The sequence below is a fragment of the Sprattus sprattus genome, assembly GCF_963457725.1.
Source record: "Sprattus sprattus genome assembly, chromosome: 18".
Taxonomy (NCBI): Eukaryota; Metazoa; Chordata; class Actinopteri; order Clupeiformes; family Clupeidae; genus Sprattus; species Sprattus sprattus.
Window position 1 is genome coordinate 9,973,280 of NC_137916.1, and position 21,689 is coordinate 9,994,968.

General features: G+C 43.5%; 1 protein-coding gene across 1 annotated transcript in view; it reads right to left on the minus strand.

Annotated features, from left to right (window-relative positions):
* ntn1b (netrin 1b) overlaps positions 1–18,535 on the minus strand; it is a 43,342-nt gene extending 24,807 nt beyond the window's left edge. Inside the window, exons 1-2 of the mRNA XM_080855819.1 lie at positions 18,381–18,535; positions 17,043–18,104 (exon numbers count right to left, since the gene is read on the minus strand). Of these exons, the coding sequence (XP_080711945.1) occupies positions 17,043–18,057 (1,015 nt within the window). The 5' untranslated portion in view covers positions 18,058–18,104; positions 18,381–18,535. The remainder of the gene's footprint in view (positions 1–17,042; positions 18,105–18,380) is intronic.
* Positions 18,536–21,689: the final 3,154 nt, after the last annotated feature.

The following is a 21,689-nucleotide window of genomic DNA, read 5'->3' on the forward strand; positions in this document are numbered from 1 at the left end:
TGTATCGGACTTGTGTGGATAAAAGATTTAGTATGGCGGACTTCACTGTCACATCTGACCGCTGGTGCTTCACAAGCCTGAGCGGCGCTAATCATTATTCAGTGTGTTGGATGGAAAGGGGCTGCTGCTGGATTAGGAGCTGTGGCACCTTAGCCAGAAGATTTATGGGGCTTTTTGTCCCCAGCAAAGGCCTGAGGCTGGACTTACGGACAACAAAAGATACCTAATGAGCTCCTGCTAACACTAACACCCTAGTTTCTGGCCTTCTGCTCCAGCACAACGACTTGAGTGGCTCATATAATCCACGATGCATGATGGAATCTGAGTTTGAAGACTGTAGTATCCCCTTCAGAATAGAATAGTATTCCCTCCATTGTGTTCTGGAAAGTAACTCATCTTCTGTAGTTGTTTTATGGTGGGAATCATTCTTATGAGGCAAATATGTGGAACTAACAAGACAAGCCTCTCCCAGGGAAAAACATGGTGTTTCTCTCCCAATGGCATCTGGGGAGAAGGCATCCTGTTGTCTTCCTGGCGTCTGTGATGTAATGGGTTTTGAGAGCAATTTTTGTAACACGAGGGGGCTGAGGGGCTGAGGCTCAGCCTGTGATCTCTAGCCGACTTCAGTTAGCTGAGCAATCGGACCTCCCGGCTTCGCTGGGTGAGTCACGCCTCGTAAACCGGTGCGGTTGCCTAGGCAGAGCGTGCAGTGCAGCGTCTCAACAAAACACAACCAAGGCTAAAATACTGGGGAGAAATGAATGCACAGTACGTTTGTCTGACGTGGCAATACAGCATTTTCTCACTAAGTAGACTATAAAAGTGTCACGTTGCCCGAATGGCGGGGCTCGACCTACCTTTTTATTCACTTATGTAAACAGCCGGCTGCATGAAGTAGGGGTGGGATGGACTTTATGATTACAGAGCAAACTACTGTACGTTTTATTGGCTATTGAGGCTTTAGCGCGGTCCATGATTTAGAAGAAATATATTATTATTGGACTTCAAATAGTCTGGTTTGGCATTATATGCATGCATACCATGCAACATAGCACATGACTGAGCAGGGTGATGAGTCCATGTTGCTACAGGTCCAGTAGAGTGGCCCAAGTCGGTGCATTTTTACTTCATGTTTTGGCGAGGTAATGAGTGGGAATTCATCACGGTTGGTGCTGGGGTTTTGCCTCTTTTTGTCAAGATGATGTCACCGGCTTCTTTCTGGACTGAGAACCACGGTTTGGGCATGTACTGCCTGCCCCGTGTCTAAACGGTCTCTTGCCATATCATCTGGCATCGTGAGATAGAGCAGACTGGGATGAGCAGAGGTTGGTACCCCAGAGTGCAGCTCAGAGTGACTGTTAGGTGCTCCTCCTTGGTCCTGACCTGGCATTCAAAGAAAAGAGCTTGGTGCCATGAGAGCTCTTAAAAGTGATATGGTTGTGAAAGTAATGACAGCCCCTATGAAGCTTCTTTAAAACACCATGTGTACACTGGCCAATGAAAATACATGCTGGTCCGTTGCCAGAGTTACAAAGCACAGGACGCCCATCTTACACCGACCATGTGTCCTACACAGGAGGGCCCTGTAAATTCCTGTGTTAATGAGCATCATATCAAAAGAAGCTGGAGTGAGAGTTGCTTTCTGAATGAAAGAGTCCTCTTCTCATGGTTCCTAGCTTGCACCCGAAACAATATGTTCAGTTACCCGACGCCACGCACGACCTGATCCGCCCTTTCAACTGACTCTACTCTCTCTTACTGTGCCCCTATGAGAAGTTAAAAGCCAAAAAAGTCAAGTATCTGCAAGCCAGTTAGCCCTCTTGATAATAATGATGATTGAACACTTCAGTTCTAATGGCTGGTAGGTGTTATGCTGTAAAATTCCCTGAGTGAGAATGAGTGTGACTGATATATTAGAAGCTGCATGATAGCATTTTGTGCAGTGAGCCTCTGAGTGAAAAAAGCAAACACTCAGAAAAGAGGTGTCAGTTAAGACGTTTAATTTCCTGTCCAATTCCTTGCATAAGGGAAACACGCGTGCCAAGATGAACACTGCCCCCACCCTACCCTTTGTGTCATCACCCTGTGATAAACTCACCCTTGTTGTGTGTGTTAAAAAAATCAAGAATATAATATTCCTGCAACCACCCAGTCAACCTTCAGCAATCTTGACATCTCCTTTCTCCCCCACTCTCTAAAGTCGAGATCTGACTGCCCACTGTACTAATGAGGGTTCTGGAAAGTTCTGTCTGTAACACGGTGAGCTCACAGAACACAAAGATCCCAGGGGCTCTTTAAAATGGATGTGGCTCTCCCTTAGAGCTGGAGAGACAACAGAGGCCCCGTTGGGTGAAGCCAAGCACAACAACTGCCAACAAAAGACTGGGGCCGAGACCAAAGACTTTCTGACTCTCTACGTTCCTCTTAATAATCAAGGTCTATCTTTCGTGTCTAGCACTGTGAGTGTTTGTGTGGCTCAGCTGATTGAGTAGGTGTTGTAACATGGCATCGAATATGTGTTACATTAGATAAAATCTTCCTGTAAATGAGTACAACTAAAATGGTGAATTGAGTGTCAGGCTCAAATTCAAAATGAGATGACCTGTCCAAGGCCAGAATATGTATGATATCAGGGAATACTTATCTCTGTGAGGAAACAGATGTTTGGGTGATGGATGGGCAAGGGATCTCTTTAGGCAGCCTAAAACGTTACCCTGATTTCATCATTTCTGGTCTGGCTGTGGTGGAGGACCCTTAGTGCATGAACTGATTGCATCAATCATTACAATGCTCCAAAATCTACAGACTGCTTTTAAATTCTTGCACGCTCAGGCCCTCCTGCGGACAATGAGTTGGATCAATCAAACTGCTGTCATGAAGGAATAATGACCTCTGAGATAACGCACGATGGTGCCAAGCTGACAGAGACAAAGAGCCTAGAAAACACTTGGATAGTAGGAAAGATAGAGACGTCGGGACACCAATGCAGAAAAATGTAGGGTGAATGGATGTTCTTCTCTCTAGGCAATAAATCACGTCTCGGAGGACCACACTGTCAGACGTTCCTTTCCAACCAGCATTCCTGTTTCTCTCATTCTCACTCTGACTCTCTCCCTCTCTCTCTCTCTCTTTCTCTTTTTCTGTCTTTCTCACTGCAGTCCATAAATTTCTTGCCTTGACCGGCAGGTCTGCAGATGTGTGGCCCTGGGTTCCCGAGCCCCAGTCGTCTCTCTGAAGCATGACAGCCAAAGCCTTCCAGACGCGCTCCGCAGCAGCGCAGCCACAGGTGTCATCAATGCGCACCGTCGCCTCTGGCCCCCCTTCACAGGATTTAGAGCCCTTTGGAGGGTGTTAATAAGCCCCGACCCCCACACCCCACCCCTTTCATGCTGCTCGCTTGGAATGCAGCCCAACAGTTGGGTGGGGGCAAGTTCTTCACAAAGATTACTGGGTGTGAAAATTATCTGGGTGACTGAGAAAGAGCAAGAGATAGATGAGAGAAAGATGGAAATGGAGGACTAAGGGATTTACTGGATACATCCAGGCTGAGACAGGGTGCCTTTTTAGCAGCTCTTTAGTTCCTGGGGACAGCTGGCGGAGAGTTTGATGTGGGACAGGTAGCTCAAGTGTGATGCATCAGGAACATAGTTCAAATAAAAGCTTAATTAGCTGTAATTTATTAGGCGTTAGAGAGTCTGTGCATAGTAAAGAAGACTGGGAGCCATGGTAACAGGCTACATGACATCTTTCCTCTCCAAAGCCCTAAATGAATACATTTTATTTTACGAGAACAAAATGGTATGGTTCCAGACAGCCTTAGAACACAAAGCTTAATGGTGAGAACAACGTACACACTTGTAAAAATGTTCATCATCATTATCCTGGAGGAGCAATGGCACAAAGTCCCAAATTAGCTCAGCTGTTATTGGAGAACATACAGTATCCCAGCACAACTGCTCTTCAAGGAAGGGAAAAAAATGGGGAGGGCTATCCATCCGCTGGGAGCTGATTTGTGCAGATTTACAAAATGGGAGACACATGCTCCTCACACACTTGTGAGGCCAATGTGTGAATACTGTTCATGGTGGAGATATGGAAGCACTATGGGGTATCTGTTCCATCATTAGTGCATTATTTTGACTGGCCCCATGGTTTAAGACACTGAACTTTCCCACCATTGAGAACCCCAGCCTGAGCACGTCTTAAACATTTCTGGCTGCGCGTATCGGAGCGTGTGATTGGCTGCGTGCTTTGGGTGGGATAGGATGCTTGGCTAACCTCTCAGTCATCTCTTCAGCAAGTCTGTGTTCAATGGGGTGCTTATGAAGTTGCTAACAGTAGGGCTTAATTGGCATGTCCTTGGATGGGTTGAGGTAGACTAACAAGCTGTGGAAAGATGAGGTGACTGAATTCCCCCAGAGTCAGAGGCCACATGTGCTTGTACTCACTGACGCAACAATCGTGCCTTGATGACAACTTTTGTGCTTTAGAGAAGGGTACTCTTTCTAACTGGTCACTTTCTGTATGCTAAGTAATGTTTAACGTATACCACATTTAAAGCAACCTGCCGCTCTCCCAGTGAGCTGCCAATACATTCTTGATAGGCCAATAATTTGGTTCCAGCCATCATCAGTGTGTGTTGCAATTTAGGACCCGTTACTGTGAGGCGTTTTTTTAGAGTGGAGTGTTAACATACTGAGGTTCAGGTTCAGTAAAGTGTCTCGACAGCAGAAATACATCAAGTGTGACTGAAATTTCTCTAGAACCTCTCAATAACATTTATACATGAAGCGAGAAGATATCTCTCCAGAGACACCTCAGGGGACTACAGGAGAAATCCATGCCAAGCCAGTGTAGTAGACCAATAACACCATTAAAACCATTAGCGCCAGTTTGGGCCTTTTTTTGATCACTGACATAAGGATCCCTGGGATATGAGGTGCGTATAAGATGGCTGGTGGACCACCTAACTGTTCTATGGTGTTGGTAGGGTCGAACCCCATTTAAGAGTGTCGTTAGCACACATAAGGGGGGGTTCACACAGCTCAGTAAGTCTGCTCTGGTCTTCAGAACATTCTCCTGCTCAAACGTGTTGACGTTTTCCAGAATTGCAGTCTGTGTACTTTGGACATTTCAGCAGTAAAGGGACAAAAGAGGGCTTTAAGAGTCATTAGAGCAATCACTGTATACCACAAGGTTGCGATGGGAGCACAGCTGTGTTTTAAAGGTGGCAGCAGCCAGTTAATTATATTTGCGGGGGTAATTTCCATTCACACACCTCTTGTGTATGACCTGTTAAGTTTACAAGTTTAATTTATATGCTACTCTTGCAGGCAGGCAGGCACACACACACACACACACACGCATACAGACACAGAGCATGGGGAACAACAATTCTTACTCATTGTTGTCTCTGTGGCTTTGAATCAGACATAAAAGTATAAGTTGCAAGTTGTATGGGCCTCAACAAATGTGTCTGTTTGAGTAGGCATGTGTAAGTGGAGTGGTATGGGGAAGTTATTTGCGTATGGACAAAATCTGGAAGTGCTTGGTGTCTAAATCTGTGGTGATCCAAAAATGATTTATTCATCCTATTTTTCCCCAGGTCTTATAGAATTAAAAAGCAGCAAAAAAAAGCCTTCTAAACACTTAACACTGACATATACACCTGAGTTATAATCCATCCCTGCATCACGACTGGAAACCATGCTGTCAGCTTTGTTGTTGTTCTCTGACTGAAACTAGCCTCCTGCAAACCACATAATTTCTTCCAAACAGCTCCGTTCTCCCAGCTTGTCACCTAACCTATTCCTAACCCAAGTGAGTAAGTGTATAAGAGGAATTCCACAGAACGGGGTCAAAAGTTCAGTTGTCCACCTGCTAATGTTAGACTTTTGGGGCAGAACTAACATGCTACTCAATCCCAATCTGTTGGTTTGTGTATATCAAGAGGACATATTCTTTCTGAAGGACTTTTCAATCCCTTGTGTATATACTCATAGAATCACTTCTGAAGCTCCCTTAGGGTTACGGGCTATCTGTGCAGGACAATTAGGTCAGACTCAGGCCACAGGTTACATCACAGCAGCAGACTGGACAGTGTTTATTATTGAGGGGGGCCCCACTCATTCCTCTTCCCACCCGTCTGAAGGGAAGCTAGATATCCTATCGCCACGCAGTTATCCTGCGGAAAGTGGCCTCACTGTCAGAGAAAATAAAGCCTGTGACATGAAAGCACCTCCTCACTACTGCTCTATCTTAATACCCAACTGAGGCCCTGTGTCATACATAGACACACACATTCACACACATTCTCACACACACACACACACACACACACACACACACACACACACACACACACACACACACACACACACATTCGCACACACACACACACACACACACTCACACATTTACTAACAAGTTCACACACACACACACACACACACACACACACACACACACACACACAAGTTCACACACACATACACACATTCACACACATACACACACACATTCCCAAACAGAAACACACGCATTCACACACATACATTCACACACATGGATACACACAAATAGACAGTAAAACTGCATATGTCCAGGGAAAAGGAAGAGCAGAAGAGTAAGCTATGGTCTCCAAGGGGAAACTGGCATGTGGGGAGTGGATGGACAAGGTCACGTCTGGAGGGTTTCTGCTTTGGGGTGGAGAGGGGAGCAGCTACTCACATTAGCCCAGGAGACATGGTAGCTAGCGGCCCGTCGTGCGGACGGACAGCTGGCACTCCTCCCATCGGCTCCTGGAGCCAGAGAGGAGTTATGGATACCCCTTCATCACGGCTCTCCCTGCAGAGAATATTAATGTCTGCTGCATGACAGCGCCCGGGATGAATGGATGAATCCCCAGGTTCCCTCTTTCCCTCTCTGTCTGTCACTCTCTCTCTCTCCCTCTCTGTCTTGTGCCGTGTCTGCCTCTCAGATGCTTCGATGTGCCCGGGATTATTTAGGGGTCCACTGGGGCTGGGAGTCTGGTAGTCATCCTCCTCCAGCCCTCTCACTCTGTCTGCCTGCTATTTATCTCCCAGCCTGAGACCCTGTAAGTGGTTCCTGATTCTCAGAAGTCACTCATGGTGGTGTGTCTGTGTTTGTGTCATGTGTGTGTGTGTGTGTGTCTGTGCATGCATTTGTATATTTAGTACATCAAATGTTTTGTGTTTTTAAAAACAACCCTTTCACAGGCCCAATTAAGTTTCAGAGTTCCAAAGTCAGCTGAGGAAAATGAAGGTTTCTTTTATCTGGTCTCACTGGTCATTTGCCCTTGATTTCTCCAGTGTGCTGGGGGAGATCTAAAGGGAACGGGTTAGAAATGATGAGAGGTCCACATGTGGTGAACAGAGATGCACCACAAAATAGTGATCTGGTTATTTAGTTTAAAACAAAATGAAGACAGTTAAATTGATCGTATTAGTATCACTGATGCCACAGCCTTAGAAGTTTTATATCTCAGTCAGTTGTTCAAAATGACAATGAAAAATGTTTTTAAACAGTCCAAACTCCTGATGGAAATGATTAATTCATACCTCTTAGAAACAGACAAGGAAGTGGGTCAGAAAAGAAATAAGAGATTGGTCATCTGGAGATGACTGGACGTATGCACAAACACAGAACACACATCACCATATGTGAGCTGTGCACGTGTTGTTGGAAAGAAAAATTCAAAAATTCAAAGCACACACTGTACATTAAGAGAGCAAATGTTCCCTGACAAGTATAGAAGCCTTACCATGTATCATGCATTTCCTTATATAAACTATGAGATGAGATGAGGCTATACAGGAACGAATAACATTTAGCCACCGCATATTAAGCTTAATTAGAATGAGTGATTCATTAATTTTAAAAGGATGGAAAGGAGGAAGAGCAAGTTAAGGGAGGTGTGAGGAATTACAAGAGGAAAGCTGTTCAATTGGAGTGTCTCTATTGCTGATTTTTAGAGGTTTTTTCTTTTTTTCTCTACCTTATGTCCTTAAAGTCGGGATATTTAATCAGTAAAGAAAAGCCATCAGCAAAGGCACATTCTCTCACACAGAGAAAAGGAAAAACATGCGTTCTAGCCACTGTGCCTTGAACTCATTGACAAGCGTTTCGGTGCTCAGGTTACGTGACCGTAAGGAATCCAACTGAAAACAGACATGTTTTACATAAACACAAAAGAAAATTAAAGAGTATTTTTTATTCTAACAAAAACCTTAGGGGTGGAAAACAGAACCCTTCCCCAAGACTGTGCTGCACTGGGTTTTTGTTTTGTGTTTGTTTACTTGTGTGCATTATGGAGATTAGAGTTGGGTTTTATGAGACAGATGGCGAGAGAGGTTCCTAAGAACCTCAGGTATGCAACCCAGCCCAGCAGTGGTGGAAGAGCTTTTCAACAGATGCAGAAAACCATGAGTGGATATGGAGAGGGATCTAGAGAGAGAATTGCGAGAACCACTTTCTTCAAATTAACACCAGTGAGCAAGAGATGGACAATGAACCAAACCCATACAAACATAGTGGAAAACAAAACACACGGTCTGACATCAGTTTCTTAAAGAAGTGTGACACACTCTTTGGCAAACAGTGCTGGAGAATGGCGGCTATGAGGATGAGAGAGGCTGGTGCAGGGGGGATGGGGTTGGGGTGGGCAGGGGACCTTGGGGTCTAGCCAGGGCCACCCAGCGGGGCCACCCTTCCAGCTCTGATCCCAGTTGACTGCACCCCTGGCAGAGGAGGGAAGAGAGCCCCCCTCCCCAACAATTAGCCTCCTGCTGGCTGGGCTCGTTCCCGCTGGTACCCTTGTTTGGCTTCCATTCATGCGTCACGGTTGGGTCACTCTCTTCCCTGGAGCTGGGGAGGGGATGGGGGGGTGGTTGGTGGGTTGAGAGAGGAGCTGGTGCCCACAGGCTGTGGAGAGGGAGGGGAGATGCCAGAGGCCAGGCCAGAGGAGGGGGCAGAGCTCTCTGCCAGTGCTATCGCTTTCACTCCAGTGAAGATTAGTGGCGCTTTTCCCAACTAAACCACTAGGGGCCACTATGTCTCTTGAGAGTCTTCATTATTCAAAGACATCACTTCAAAGCTGTCTTAAAACATGTGAACGAGTTCATGTGTGCGTGTGTGTTGTGTGCATGTACATATTTGTGTGTTATGTTGTGTTGTGTCGCACACTAGCTCTGTCAGGTGACTGTGAAACAGGAGAGCCAGCTTAGACTGCAGGGTTAAAGGTATGAAGATGTGTATTAGTATGTGTGTGTGTGTGCATGTTGTGTGTGTGTGTGTGTGTGAGCACACGGCCTGAGCATATTGTTTGCACGAGGGCTATTAATCATCACACCCCCAGCCCACAGTCGTCTGCCCCAGTCACTTGCTCTTCACACACTCTGAGGGTGGTCCTGTCGCTGGCAATACTGCAGCCCAACACAGGGGGCACGGGGGTCAACACCCCCCCCCCATACACACACACACACACACACCCACACAGAGAAACACACTAATACTCAAACACAGTGCCAGTGATCAAACACCCATCAGCCTTAACACAAAAATCATACAAGCACCAAGCAGCACATTCCATATTTGCTTCTTTTTCCCCTTCCTCTGTTATTGTGGTTGCCTTAGCAGCCCGCAAAAAGAAATCAGCTATTTCAGCTCCAGCTCTTCCAACCAAAGCGAAAAGAGACCCCAATCGACTGACAGACAGCCCATGTGAACTGTATGATGTGTGAAGCCATTAGTACTCTGGTTTTATTTTGAAAGTCTCAAGTTTAACTGATACATTTTGCTTACTATACTTAATAACTTATGTACGTCTTAAAAGACTTTGGGCTGTGTGTCTGTCTGTGTATGTGAGAGAGCAAGATCTAATGAGAAATCATGTGACACGGTAAGGTATAGACCAAAGGTATAGACCAAAGCTGAAAAAGAACACGCATGAACAGTATATGTGCACATGTAACATGCATGTACATTATATATGTACATGATTATTTTTGAGTGCGCTCTGTGAGCGTGTGTGTGTTTGTGTGGATGCACTAAGCACACCCTCACGCAGTGGGAGGTGACGCGGAGGCAATAAGGGCATCTGATAACGTGAACATGTGCCTACCATCATCTCGTCAACAACATTTCAGAGCCGATCCCTACGTCTGATACCATCGCACTCTGCCTCTGAGTCCTCCACGGAAGACCAGGGGCAAATCAAACGGCAGTCTGTGTCAGAGACCGCCAGGCCATGCCGTGTCACACAGGCCTGTGTTCTACAGTACACAAGCAGATGGAGATAAGATAGGGACATGCACATACACACACAGATCGAGAGAGACGAAGGAGTATGAAGAGGCTGATCAGGTCTGAGGATTAGAAGACGTAAATATTAGGGAGGAAACAATCCCCATGCCAAAGCAAGCATGTACAGCCAGAAACAAGAAAAGAAACAAATACAGAAAATCGGGACCACCTTCTAAAGTCTCCTCTCTCCCTTTCTCCCTCTCTCGCTCTCTCTGTCTCTGTCCATCTCTTTCTCCCTCTCTCGCTCTCTCTCTGTCCATCTCTTTTTCGCCCCCTCTCTCTCTTCAAGTCTTTTTTTTAATGGCATCCCCTTAAAGACTGAGAAAAGCTTTTTGGCTTACAAATCATGTCTGTCTTGAATTATGAGCTCAACAAAACAAAATCCCAAAAACATGCAGCCTTTGCCCAGAGGACACAAGATTCCACCAGGGTTTGGATTTTAAAATCCCCAAAATACATCTCTCTGTCATTTTTTTCCCCCTCTGAGTATAGAAGGAACCTTCTTTCTACAACCACACCAGGCTTAGCTCTAAGTAGCACGGAGCAGGCACTTCAACAATGCAAACAGATTATTTAATGATACAACCACTGATCTACAGTAATTAGAGATGAGTGGTTATGACTGCAGGGGCCCACACTGAGTGTCAAAGGCAATAGGATTAGTACAGAACTGATTGCAGTGGAGTTTCTTCGATCTTTACATAAATACAACGATAGCAAATACTTATAGAAGATAATTACATTAAAATGGTTTCTGTTTGCATTGTACAGTTATAATTATTAGTCCCTCCTTAAATCCCTTAAGAAACTGCTTTAAATACTGGCATCTTTTGAAAAGTATCCACTGCCGCAGCAGGCTGTGTTGTGGATGTGGATGTGCTTGGGGCTAGGTTGGGGCGAACACCAGAGGCACACATGTGCTCTCCCCTGAGTCTAATCGCAGGCTTCTCACCTCCCTCTGCCCCTGCCTGAGATTCCCTCCGTGACGGTGGCCATTCGCAGCCACTCTCTGCTCTCCCATGGGCTGCTGGGAGGAGTCTGAGTTTCCACTGTGCGGTGCAAAACGCCGAAGCTGTGTCAAAGCGGCCCCCAGGGCTGCCCGGTGAGAGGCGCACCTGCTTCCGATTAACAATCCCAGGGAAAACAGCTCCTTCGGCCGCATGTGTTTGTTTTCATTTGTATGTTCTTCATGCGAGGGCTCATTTTCTCTTCATTCGGAGGAGACGCATAGCCATGACATTGCTTGGCATTAGAGTCGATGTTTCTAAAGCAAAGGAATAAACCCCTTGATGACGTCACTTTTTTTCTTGCAAATTCTTTCTGCAGTCACATGGGCCTATAGCGGAACTCAGAATAGAGAAAGATACAGATGGCTCACAGGCCAAGCTGGCCCAGTCCGGTCCAGTCCATCTGGGCAGCCCTGGGACCAAACAAGCAGTCAAAAGCAGTCATATCAGTAGAAACAAAACCAGTGGTCTCTGCTGCCCCTCAGGAACACAGAGTTAACCTAGGGAGTGATTGTTCTTTACACTGCTGCTGACACTGCTGCAGTGGGAATGAGAGAACCTGCGTGGGTGTAACATTTAGCATCTAGGAATCTGTCTGAGCTTGGGAAGTTAAAAGCTCATCAATAAGCTCTGGGGTGTTGTTCATTACACGGAACTGACAAGCATGAAGAATGAAAGTCATGCATTTTAAGCATGTTTATGAATTAATGTATGTGACATACATCATTTAATATAATTATCTCATTCCATTAGTGGGAATAAGGTTTTGCCAATCTTCCAGTAGAATAATGATTGGGAATCAAATATTATAGTTTACCACACATTTTGAGATCCCTAACAGCCAGGTGTCCCACCGTTTGGACAGAATCCAAATTCAAAAGCATTTTAACATTCTATTCACTTATAATACAAGAACTGGCATTTCACTTATATCCACTTAGTTTCACTGTTTTCTCTCCAGCAATGACCTGCTCATATAAATAATTGATATCGATGTCCCATGCAGGCGTCCAAATTATAAATCTTAAAATCTGTAATTAAATAAATGAACTTGTTTAATATGACTTCTTTCTACTTTTATTTGTACCAAAATCAGGCGGTGGTTAATATGTTTTAGTCATTGCACGACATTTAAGTGAGACGTAATTAGAGAAAGTTGTCATTTTCTTTTATGTACTGAACAAGTAGCTCATTTTCCTTTTCAAAAGTGTATTAGGTATTGGGTTGGTTCGGTTTCAAACTGGTGAGTATTTCAATGTCCTTCTCCTTACAAATTTTGGCTACCACTGTGGAAGATTTGTGAGGCCACACCTAATTTGGTAATACCTGTATTACCGCAGAGGAAAGTAAAAGCTTATGTGAACATGACTTCAATCCACAGCCTGTCCTAACTTTTATTATGATGTGAGATTTAATAATTGTAATCAAGCATGAAATCCTTGAATAAAAGAAATTTATGTTTTTAAAAAGGAATTTGTGACTTTGTGATTTGAAAAAAATCAGTTCAGTCTTGCTCAGAACTCAAAAAGTGTTCCCTCAAAATGACTGCTCTGTCTGCAGTGGTGCCCACGACTTATTCGGGAAAACGTTTACCTCTGTCTGCTGACGAACATACAGATCTAAGACGATCGGTGTGCTCCCTGCTATTTTTAGGGCCAGCCAAAGTGGAGTAAACTACGTGCAGGACCGCTCAGGAGAGGAGCCAGTGTGTTATTGATATAATCACATCCCATTCAAAACCCCATTCTGTATGAGTCACTCCTGTGGCACAGTGACTTCTGTTCCTGATGCCCAGCCACAATACCACAGTTCAACCGAGTATCCAGGGCATGTCGTCCTCAGATGAAGTTAACAAGGAATCCTGCTTCAAATCACAGATCCCAGTGCAGACATCAAAGATAACGTTCTCAGTAGGAGACACACCGGACATGGCCAAGTGAGGGCAGAATATGTTTCTCTCAAAGTCAGAAGCTGACATTTATCCATTTTTTTCTTTAACAAGCCTCGCTACACAATTTTACTCACCACAAGATGCTGTCTCCTTTTCATTGCATTTCATTTGCACTCAAACCCTGCTACACACAAATGGTCGTCCGTGATACTTAACTTTCAGTGTTTATGATTAGCTTCAGCAGCATCCTTTACGCATATGCAGACGAATGTACAGTAGCTACTGTAACTTTGTGTTTAATTTTCTTAAGAATAATGTTTTGTTCTGTTGCTTCTTGTTGACATGTGCAGCAGAACAGTGCTTGTGTGGTGTGTTGATTGGGCAGAGGACGGCCACACAGGTAGACACCTTTTTGATATAATGAATCTATGTCTAATACCTATCTCCTCAAAGTAAAGACCAATTCTAAAGAGAAGGCGGTTGACCAGATGCTATGTAGTGTTATATGGGAGGTGTGGGAGGCAGACATTTTGTATAAGTTATCTGTTTTAAGGGTAAGACTTTTGGTCTGGAGGTAATGACAATGGGCACATCTGCCCAGTCAGCTCTAAACTGTTGTGTTCCTTTGGGCATGAGGTATGAGAAAAATGGGACAAAATGGGAAATAATTCCACAAGTTGTTCTAAAACACTGAGCTGTCCCAGAAGAAGAAATCTTTTGGTCACCACAGAGTGAACCACTTCATACCCATAGCTGGTTGGGGACGGAGTGCCAATGTAATGAAGCCAAGAGGCTAGCTGACATTTTCATAACGCTTAACAATTACGAACATAACAGAACATTTATTTTGTGTCTCTACAGAATACATTAAGGGAGCCAAGTAACCCCTAACAAAGGGATGAAAGAGTTTGCCAGTATTGAAAAGTGGGTGTCCATACTGAATGATTGACACATGAGGAGGTTTAAATGGTGAATTTAAAAAATGGACCGAGTGACTGTGGCTTCCCACCCCGACTCAAACTGACCCAACTTGGCAACTCATTTTGTTCAAATTCTTTCAGACCTCATGACCTAACCTCAGTCGAGACTACAATTCTGTCCCAGAGGACACTGGGGCGTCGAGAATAAACTTTGCAGGGATGTGGAGTTGCTGGTCTGAATTCAAAATAACTGTTTTCTTATAAGAAGGCTCTCCTGGTCTATAGCAGCATCAGGACAGTATACCTCCCTAATGGAGCTTCTCAGCCAATGAGCGGCAAGGGGGTGTGGACACAGCACACACAACTGCATCATATGAAGACAGCAGCCACTCAACTGCAAGTGGAAATGAGAAACACTGGTGGTCGCTGAAAGAATAGAATACTTTAGATGTTTGAGTGGGATGGAGAGATGCATCTGTCCAAAGTGAACATAGTTTTTCAAATGTAAGCTTTTATTCCCATAATATGTGCTCCTTTGATATTCCAGGGATATCTCTTTTCTTTCGAAATAAAAGGTGTTGAAAACGGTTTTAGGATACTAAAACAGTTCATAGTTAAATAAATGTGGGTGTATCATTTTCCCTGCAACAGGACAAACAATGACCATCGGCCAATGTAATTAGAATAAGTGAGGTCATTCTGTATGAGGCTGAACTTTTTACACTCAGTTAAGTTAATATTGTTTGCCAGAAGAGACAATTGATTGTGTCCTTGTTCAACTTCAATTAATTGTATGAATTTTGAGGGTTTTGTATTTTTTTTCTAGTTTGGGAATGGCTGCTGGCAAAAACCCAGTTGTGTCAAAAGTGCTGTGTCAAAAGTCTGTTGACGGAATGAGCGAATTCTAACGTGAGTGAGTAAGCTGAGTTAATATAGGCCTACATAGTTTTTATTTTATGTACAGTATATAAAATACACAAGATTCGCTGGCCTTCGTGAGAAAAACCTAGAGCTTCAGAGCCACCTCTCTATAATAAAATATATCGGCACCAATCGTTTCTTAGACGTCGGATTTTAACTTTTGTTCTAGCGCGCACCTGTGGGCCTACTGTGCCTTCTGATATAACTGAGCATAGGGGACCTGCACTAACAAGTTATTGTTTATACCAACACCTTTCCAAAAGACCAAAGTTATGCCCTGTGGTAGGGTCAATAGTATTATTTCAATTTCCTGTTGGGTGTTTTCTGCGTTAGAAACGGTTCATTCCTTTTGGCACTTCTGCCATCACATCGTGTGCATTAAATCTGTATTGAAATGACTGACCGCCAGCACGATGATTCAAAGCGCAGCTAAATGTTCTTTTCTTGTCACACAGAAGGCCTATGCCGTGCGAAAACATCTGTCGAGCAGTCAGTGCAATCGTTAAGTGCACGGTCCACAAATGTCCGCAAAAATCTGCAGCGAATTACACGGCAATGTTGTTTGACAGCGCATTGCATGAGAAATATATACATTGTAGACACTCCCAATCATTCCATAGCTCTAATGCCGTTATGCGCGAGCCTTTTACAAGACAGTGCTGGGGAAACATGCGCTAGTGGTGGTGATTGCCTTCACAGGGTAATAGAACGCATGAACTCTGCTTTGTAAGATTACTTGGCTCAGAGAAGCAGTTGATACAACACGTTCGAAAAAATGTCAACCAAACCACCAGATCGTCTGTATACAATCTGATAATGGCACCTGCCACATAACAGAGAAGGAAGTCAGTGAACGCCTTCAGTGCTTTCTTCACTTGCTTGCTGCCTTTCCTTCCTATGGAACAGGAGTCGGAGACACTACAGAAACACAACGCTATAAACTAGACCACACAATTGAACACTCCTGTGTTTGAATGAAATAACTTCCTCTGGACTCCTTGATTGTATTTTATCGTCACGCAAAACACAAATGGATTGAATACTATTTCCACCGTCTCCCTCACATAATCCAAACACTGAAGCGCGCAGGCTGCTTGTTGGATTCTTCAAATTTTACAATAAATACAATTTATTTTACAAAAGATAAATGATTATGGGTATTGTTAAAATCGTATGTTTTGCCAAGTTTGGAAGGTGAAGAAAGAAGATAGGCTACTGGTTGATTAGGAAACTCTCGTTTCCCACCTAAAGAAAATTCAGGGCCAATAGGCCTACATAGAATCCAGGTAGGACACCACGAACTTTTGATTAGCCTACATGATATATCAGAGAGCCTGCTTTGAGTTCATTCGTTTCACTTAGTTTCATTTGCACGCATTTCACTTTGTTGCCTCATACCATAGGAATCAAATTACACCTAGGCCAGTAAGCATGTAGCTACAGTAAAGGCCAACAATTTAAATACACCTCAAGAATGTAACAATATAACCGTTTTGTAATAATGAAATAGGTCCGAACCTATTTGTACCTACGTACAATAAACTCCTAGAATGTAACAATAACTTATCCAACACAATTACCTCTAGTGCTTCTTAAGAATTTTGCGTAGTTTTGTATTAAGCATTAATTGCCAATAAATTATAGAATAGGCCTACACTTGTACTTATAGAATTGTACATTTATGTAGTAAACTGAAATGGAAGAACTACAGCTGTATTGCTTTTTTATACGAATTAAGTCCAATTACAGGTTTACTGATTAGTGCTCAGGCATAGATCATTGACCAAGTCAATAATTCCTTTCCTATAGGCTACTTGGAATAAAATAGCCAAATGTTTACTTTATTCCATTAGGCCTGTATGTCAAACGAATTCTTGTTACAGTTTGTTCAACGCACTCATACTTCTTTTGATGATTTTCCATGGAGACACAAAGTAGCTAGGCTACACAAATAGTGCGTGAAATCTAAAATAAACTTACCAACACATTCGTTAGCCTCTCTGGCAGTGGCGCGTTGCCATGGACGATCGTAGTGGAACGGTTTGCATCGATCACACTCTGGTCCTGCGGTGTTGTGTTTGCACTCGCAAACCAGGTTTCCCTCCCGGTCCTTCACGCACTTTGAAGCGTGGCCGTTGCACTTGCACCTCCCGCCAACCTGCAAGTCAGATACTGCGTAGAAATACGAGTCCCGCGCCAATTCCGAGTCGTCCTCGTTTTCGTCGCCAAAGGTGTGCAGCCGGCTAAATGTCACCTTGATGTCGGTGGCTGTCACCCAGTCCTGCAACACGGGTGAGTTGTCAAAGTCGTGTGCTGACGGTCTACCGTCCAAAGTGCTAAACGCAATAAGTCCCCCTGTCAGGGGAATCATGTCTGTGTGAGAGTCTGTGCAGATGGCCTCCTGTTCGTTCTGTTTGGTTATAACCGCTTTACTTTGCCTGTTAAACATTTTCTTGCACTGGGTAGAGTAAAACTGAAAAGGGACCCACGTTTTGCCATAGTCCATCGACTTGTAAATTACCATGGATTCTGGTCGTGGTGAACAAAACTGTAGACTTACATAGGTCACCTCAAATTTCTTACCTAAAGACAAGGTTAGAGTCACGTTTTGGGGATATTGTACATAGGTTTCTGACTGCCAACAGGTGAGGTTATGGGGGTTGTTTAGATCTGTCAAGTATGCAGGTGGATGAGCCTTCTTGGGCTCCTCGGCGTCACACGTGTGGCAGTCGCTGGACCTCTCATCTCCTTTCTCCGTTACTACGCAATAGCGCGAAGCGGGGGTACCACAGGTGCTCGTCACGCGCACATCTTTACCGAACGCGGCATTCACGAAGTCGGGGATGCACCTCCTTGGGTTACCATGCTCGTCGTTACATGGGTCAGGAGGGGATGACTGCGCGGCGAACATGCTCATCCCGTAACCACCCCGCGTCTCCCTCACCACCAAGGAAAGTGTCACCAAAGCGACCCAAGTCCCTGTGCTGCTAAACATTGTAATCCGAGTCCTAGAATGTCGCTTGCGGTGTAATACACAGGTGTCTAGGGAGAAAATACACTTGAGTTTTAGGACATTTTATAAACAAGTAGCTTTGTCACACAATTGCATAAAGTGGCTTGTTAGCGGTGCATACTGAGGTAAAGCATTACAAGGACAGACAGACAAAGTAGTAAAATACGCAACTAACTATTTAAATGACTTTAGCACAACTTCAAAATTACATCAGAAAGGATACTATTCTGGTATCACAATTACCAGTGAAAAAACAAATATCCATAAGTTTACTTTTAAATGGACAACAACAGTCTACTGCTCACCGTGCAACTGCAGTATGCAAAGTGATTCCTCTTACGAGGCAAAGAAAAAGTCCACAGAGGACAGTGCCTTGGAAGCACTGCTTTGTCTAGAAGAACAGTTTAGCAGACGTCTTAGAAAAATATAGATGTTTCTGAAAAACGCCGCCGGGGTATCTGCCTATCTCAGACCTTTCTCAGATTTATTTAGAGCTAAAAATAGATATTAAACATATTATAGGGAGAGCATGCAGTTAGTTTTCTCGTTTCTCTCTCACTCTGTCACACCTCTGCCTCTCCTCCTGTCTGCCTCTGCCTCTGCCTCCCACCCTGTCCCTCTCTCTTTCTGCCGCTCTCACTGTTTGAATAGAAAGTGAGATTCCGTAATTCAGCCTAGTCTGAGGTCATGGAGTAGAGACGCACGCCGTGCAAACCTGGGGTACAACGACATCCCCTGGTGGGCATTGTGGCTCCATGAAGGGAGCCGTGGCAGCTTGACAGAGTAAGGAAACAAGAGTTTATTTATTGTATGCAGCTCGTAAAATTAAATATAATACATATCACATGATAAATATTGATTCATATGGTCACCAAGAAACAGCAGCTTCTTTACATGAATTTTCAACAGTATTTTGCGATAGAGTGACATGCTTCATCACTACATTAGTTTTTGTCTTCATATTTTAGTTCAGAAATTCCTAGAAGCCGTCATAGTTTACATTAAAAAAATGAGTGTGATGTTTTTTCGTGCTGTAATTGGAGCAGGTATGCGATGGAAATGTAGGATAGGATACTCGAGATTTCCGACAAAGCAAATTAAAAGGTCTGCTCACTGTTCATTCATCTTTAAAGTATTTTTTTTTTCAATCAGCAATTAGTTGTAACACAATAAGCCTACGAGAGCCCGTGAAATTGGATAGAGTAAGACTTTATTTATATAGCACATTTCGTACAAGAGTTGCAATTCAAAGTGCTTTACATAAAATCAATAAAAGCAAGCAGCAGGAGCAATAAAAAAGATCCGTGAAATTGGATAGAGGAAAGGAAATCTAGCCTGCTACTACACGGTTGGTGTGGCTATTTACGGTTTGTCTATAAGAACCTAAATTGATTTAATTATTCATGTGTCATTAACATGAAAGTGTACAACGGGAAGTAAATAATTTTGTCTAATTAAAAAAAAAAGGCAATAGCGCCATCTTGTGGATATGTAGTGCTGACCTTAGAGAGATTCTTTTAAAGTCTTTTCATAGTTTACAACCTTACTGCTCACATTGCACATACTGTATCTTATTATATACTATCTCATTATGTATATACCACTGCCATTCATATGCAGATATTCTGCACTTTCTGCTTATTTGCACTTCCTGTTAGATACTAAACTGCATTTCGTTATTAGAGAGAACGTTCGAATAGACCCTTATCTATTTTTTATAGTGGCTAGCTGTCAAGAAAAGTCATTTTGATTCACTTTTTTGAATATGGGTCAATGCAACACCGTAATTGTTGTACCCGATTCAGCACCCCCTTGACGCACCATTCGCTTGATCGGAAAGGAAAGCAGTTCGCCTAAACAAACGCAGGGGAAAATACTATAGCCTACTACGATTTCATTATTTGTGAAAGAGATGGAAGAGAAGAACACAATTGATTACAGTCTTTAGAACTGTTCTAAAGAGTATAAACAACCGATGTTTTTCTTCCAAAAACCTCGGATAATAGCGAACGCAAAAGAACACCTTTTTGTTCTGTGGAAATATATAGCCTACCCCAGCCATGACTACAAAATTAATTAACGTAATTTTGAATGAGCAAGTTGAATGTATTTGACACGGCGTTTCACAAGACTAAATAAAGAAATGCAGTTTAGTATCTAACAGGAAGTGCAAATAAGCAGAAAGTGCAGAATATGTGCATATGAACGGCAGTGGTATATACTTAATGAGATAGTATATAATAAGATACAGTATGTGCAATGTGAGCAGTAAGGTTGTAAACTATGAAAAGACTTTAAAAGAATTCTGTTGACCCCAACATCAAATGCTTTTCAGAGTACAGACATAGGACTAGTATGAGTAAGCAGAGTGAGTTTCATGCATGTGCCACCTTCCTAGTAAAAGTGAACAGGGGGTGCTTATTCTGCCTGGTGTGAAAATAGGCCTGTCGTGATATGCACCCTCATTATGTATATACCACTGCCATTCATATGCACATATTCTGCACTTTCTGCTTATTTGCACTTCCTGTTAGATACTAAACTGCATTTCGTTATTTAGTCTTGTGAAACGCCGTGTCAAATACATCAACTTGCTCATTCAAAATTACGTTCATTCATTTTGTAGTCATGGCTGGGGTAGGCTATATATTTCCACAGAACAAAAAGGTGTTCTTTTGCGTTCGCTATTATCCGAGGTTTTTGGAAGAAAAACATCGGTTGTTTGTACTCTTTAGAACAGTTCTAAAGACTGTAATCACTTGTGTTCTTCTCTTCCATCGTAGTATAGTATTTTTCCCTGCGTTTGTTTAGGCGAACTGCTTTCCTTTCCGATCAAGCGAGTGGTGCGTCAAGGGGGTGCATCTGCCGACGGGGGTGCTGAATCGGGTACAACAACTGTACCGAATTCTGTCACTTTCCTTCAACACATTTGCAACTTGCAGACAGCGCACAGCGTGGTGCGAGGCTGATCACACTTCTGGGCAATGCGAGAGAAGTGAGAGAACTGTTGCACGCATGTTTTTAGCCAGCCTGTGTGTGCCTCGTTTAAGCATCTCTAACTACCAGAACTATCATGCGGTGGCAACGGTTTCCTCTGCTCAGCACAGTTACAAGTTTACCTAGCCTTGAAAGTTGCTTAAGGTAATACCATACATGAAGCCGATTTATTATTTCATTTCTGTCCTATGAATAAAAGTCTGAAACAATCCTCGGTCATTCGATCCATTATGAAGGCTACTTCCTCAATTTGTCTGACGCCATTGTAGACGAGGAATACCTAAAGAGGATTTATGTGGTGGTGCGATATTGGCAGTTGCTGAATGGGCTTTGGACATCTGCCTGAGTGAGCGCAACCTGAAGGCAGCACTTCTGTAAGTAATAATTTATCCCGTTCAGAATTAAGGAATTCAGAAAACTCAGATTGCCCTATCGCCTTGACAAACGAGGCAGCCTTAATGTTATAGCATGCGGTGAAAGCAATAGTTTTCAGATACAGAAATGAAACTGTTTTATGTTGAATGCGCCACGTTGCCATTTATTGCTTTCACAATTAAAATGTAGTTGAAAGTCACCTTACATTGGGTGCCATCTGCTTGACACGTAAAGCAAAAGTA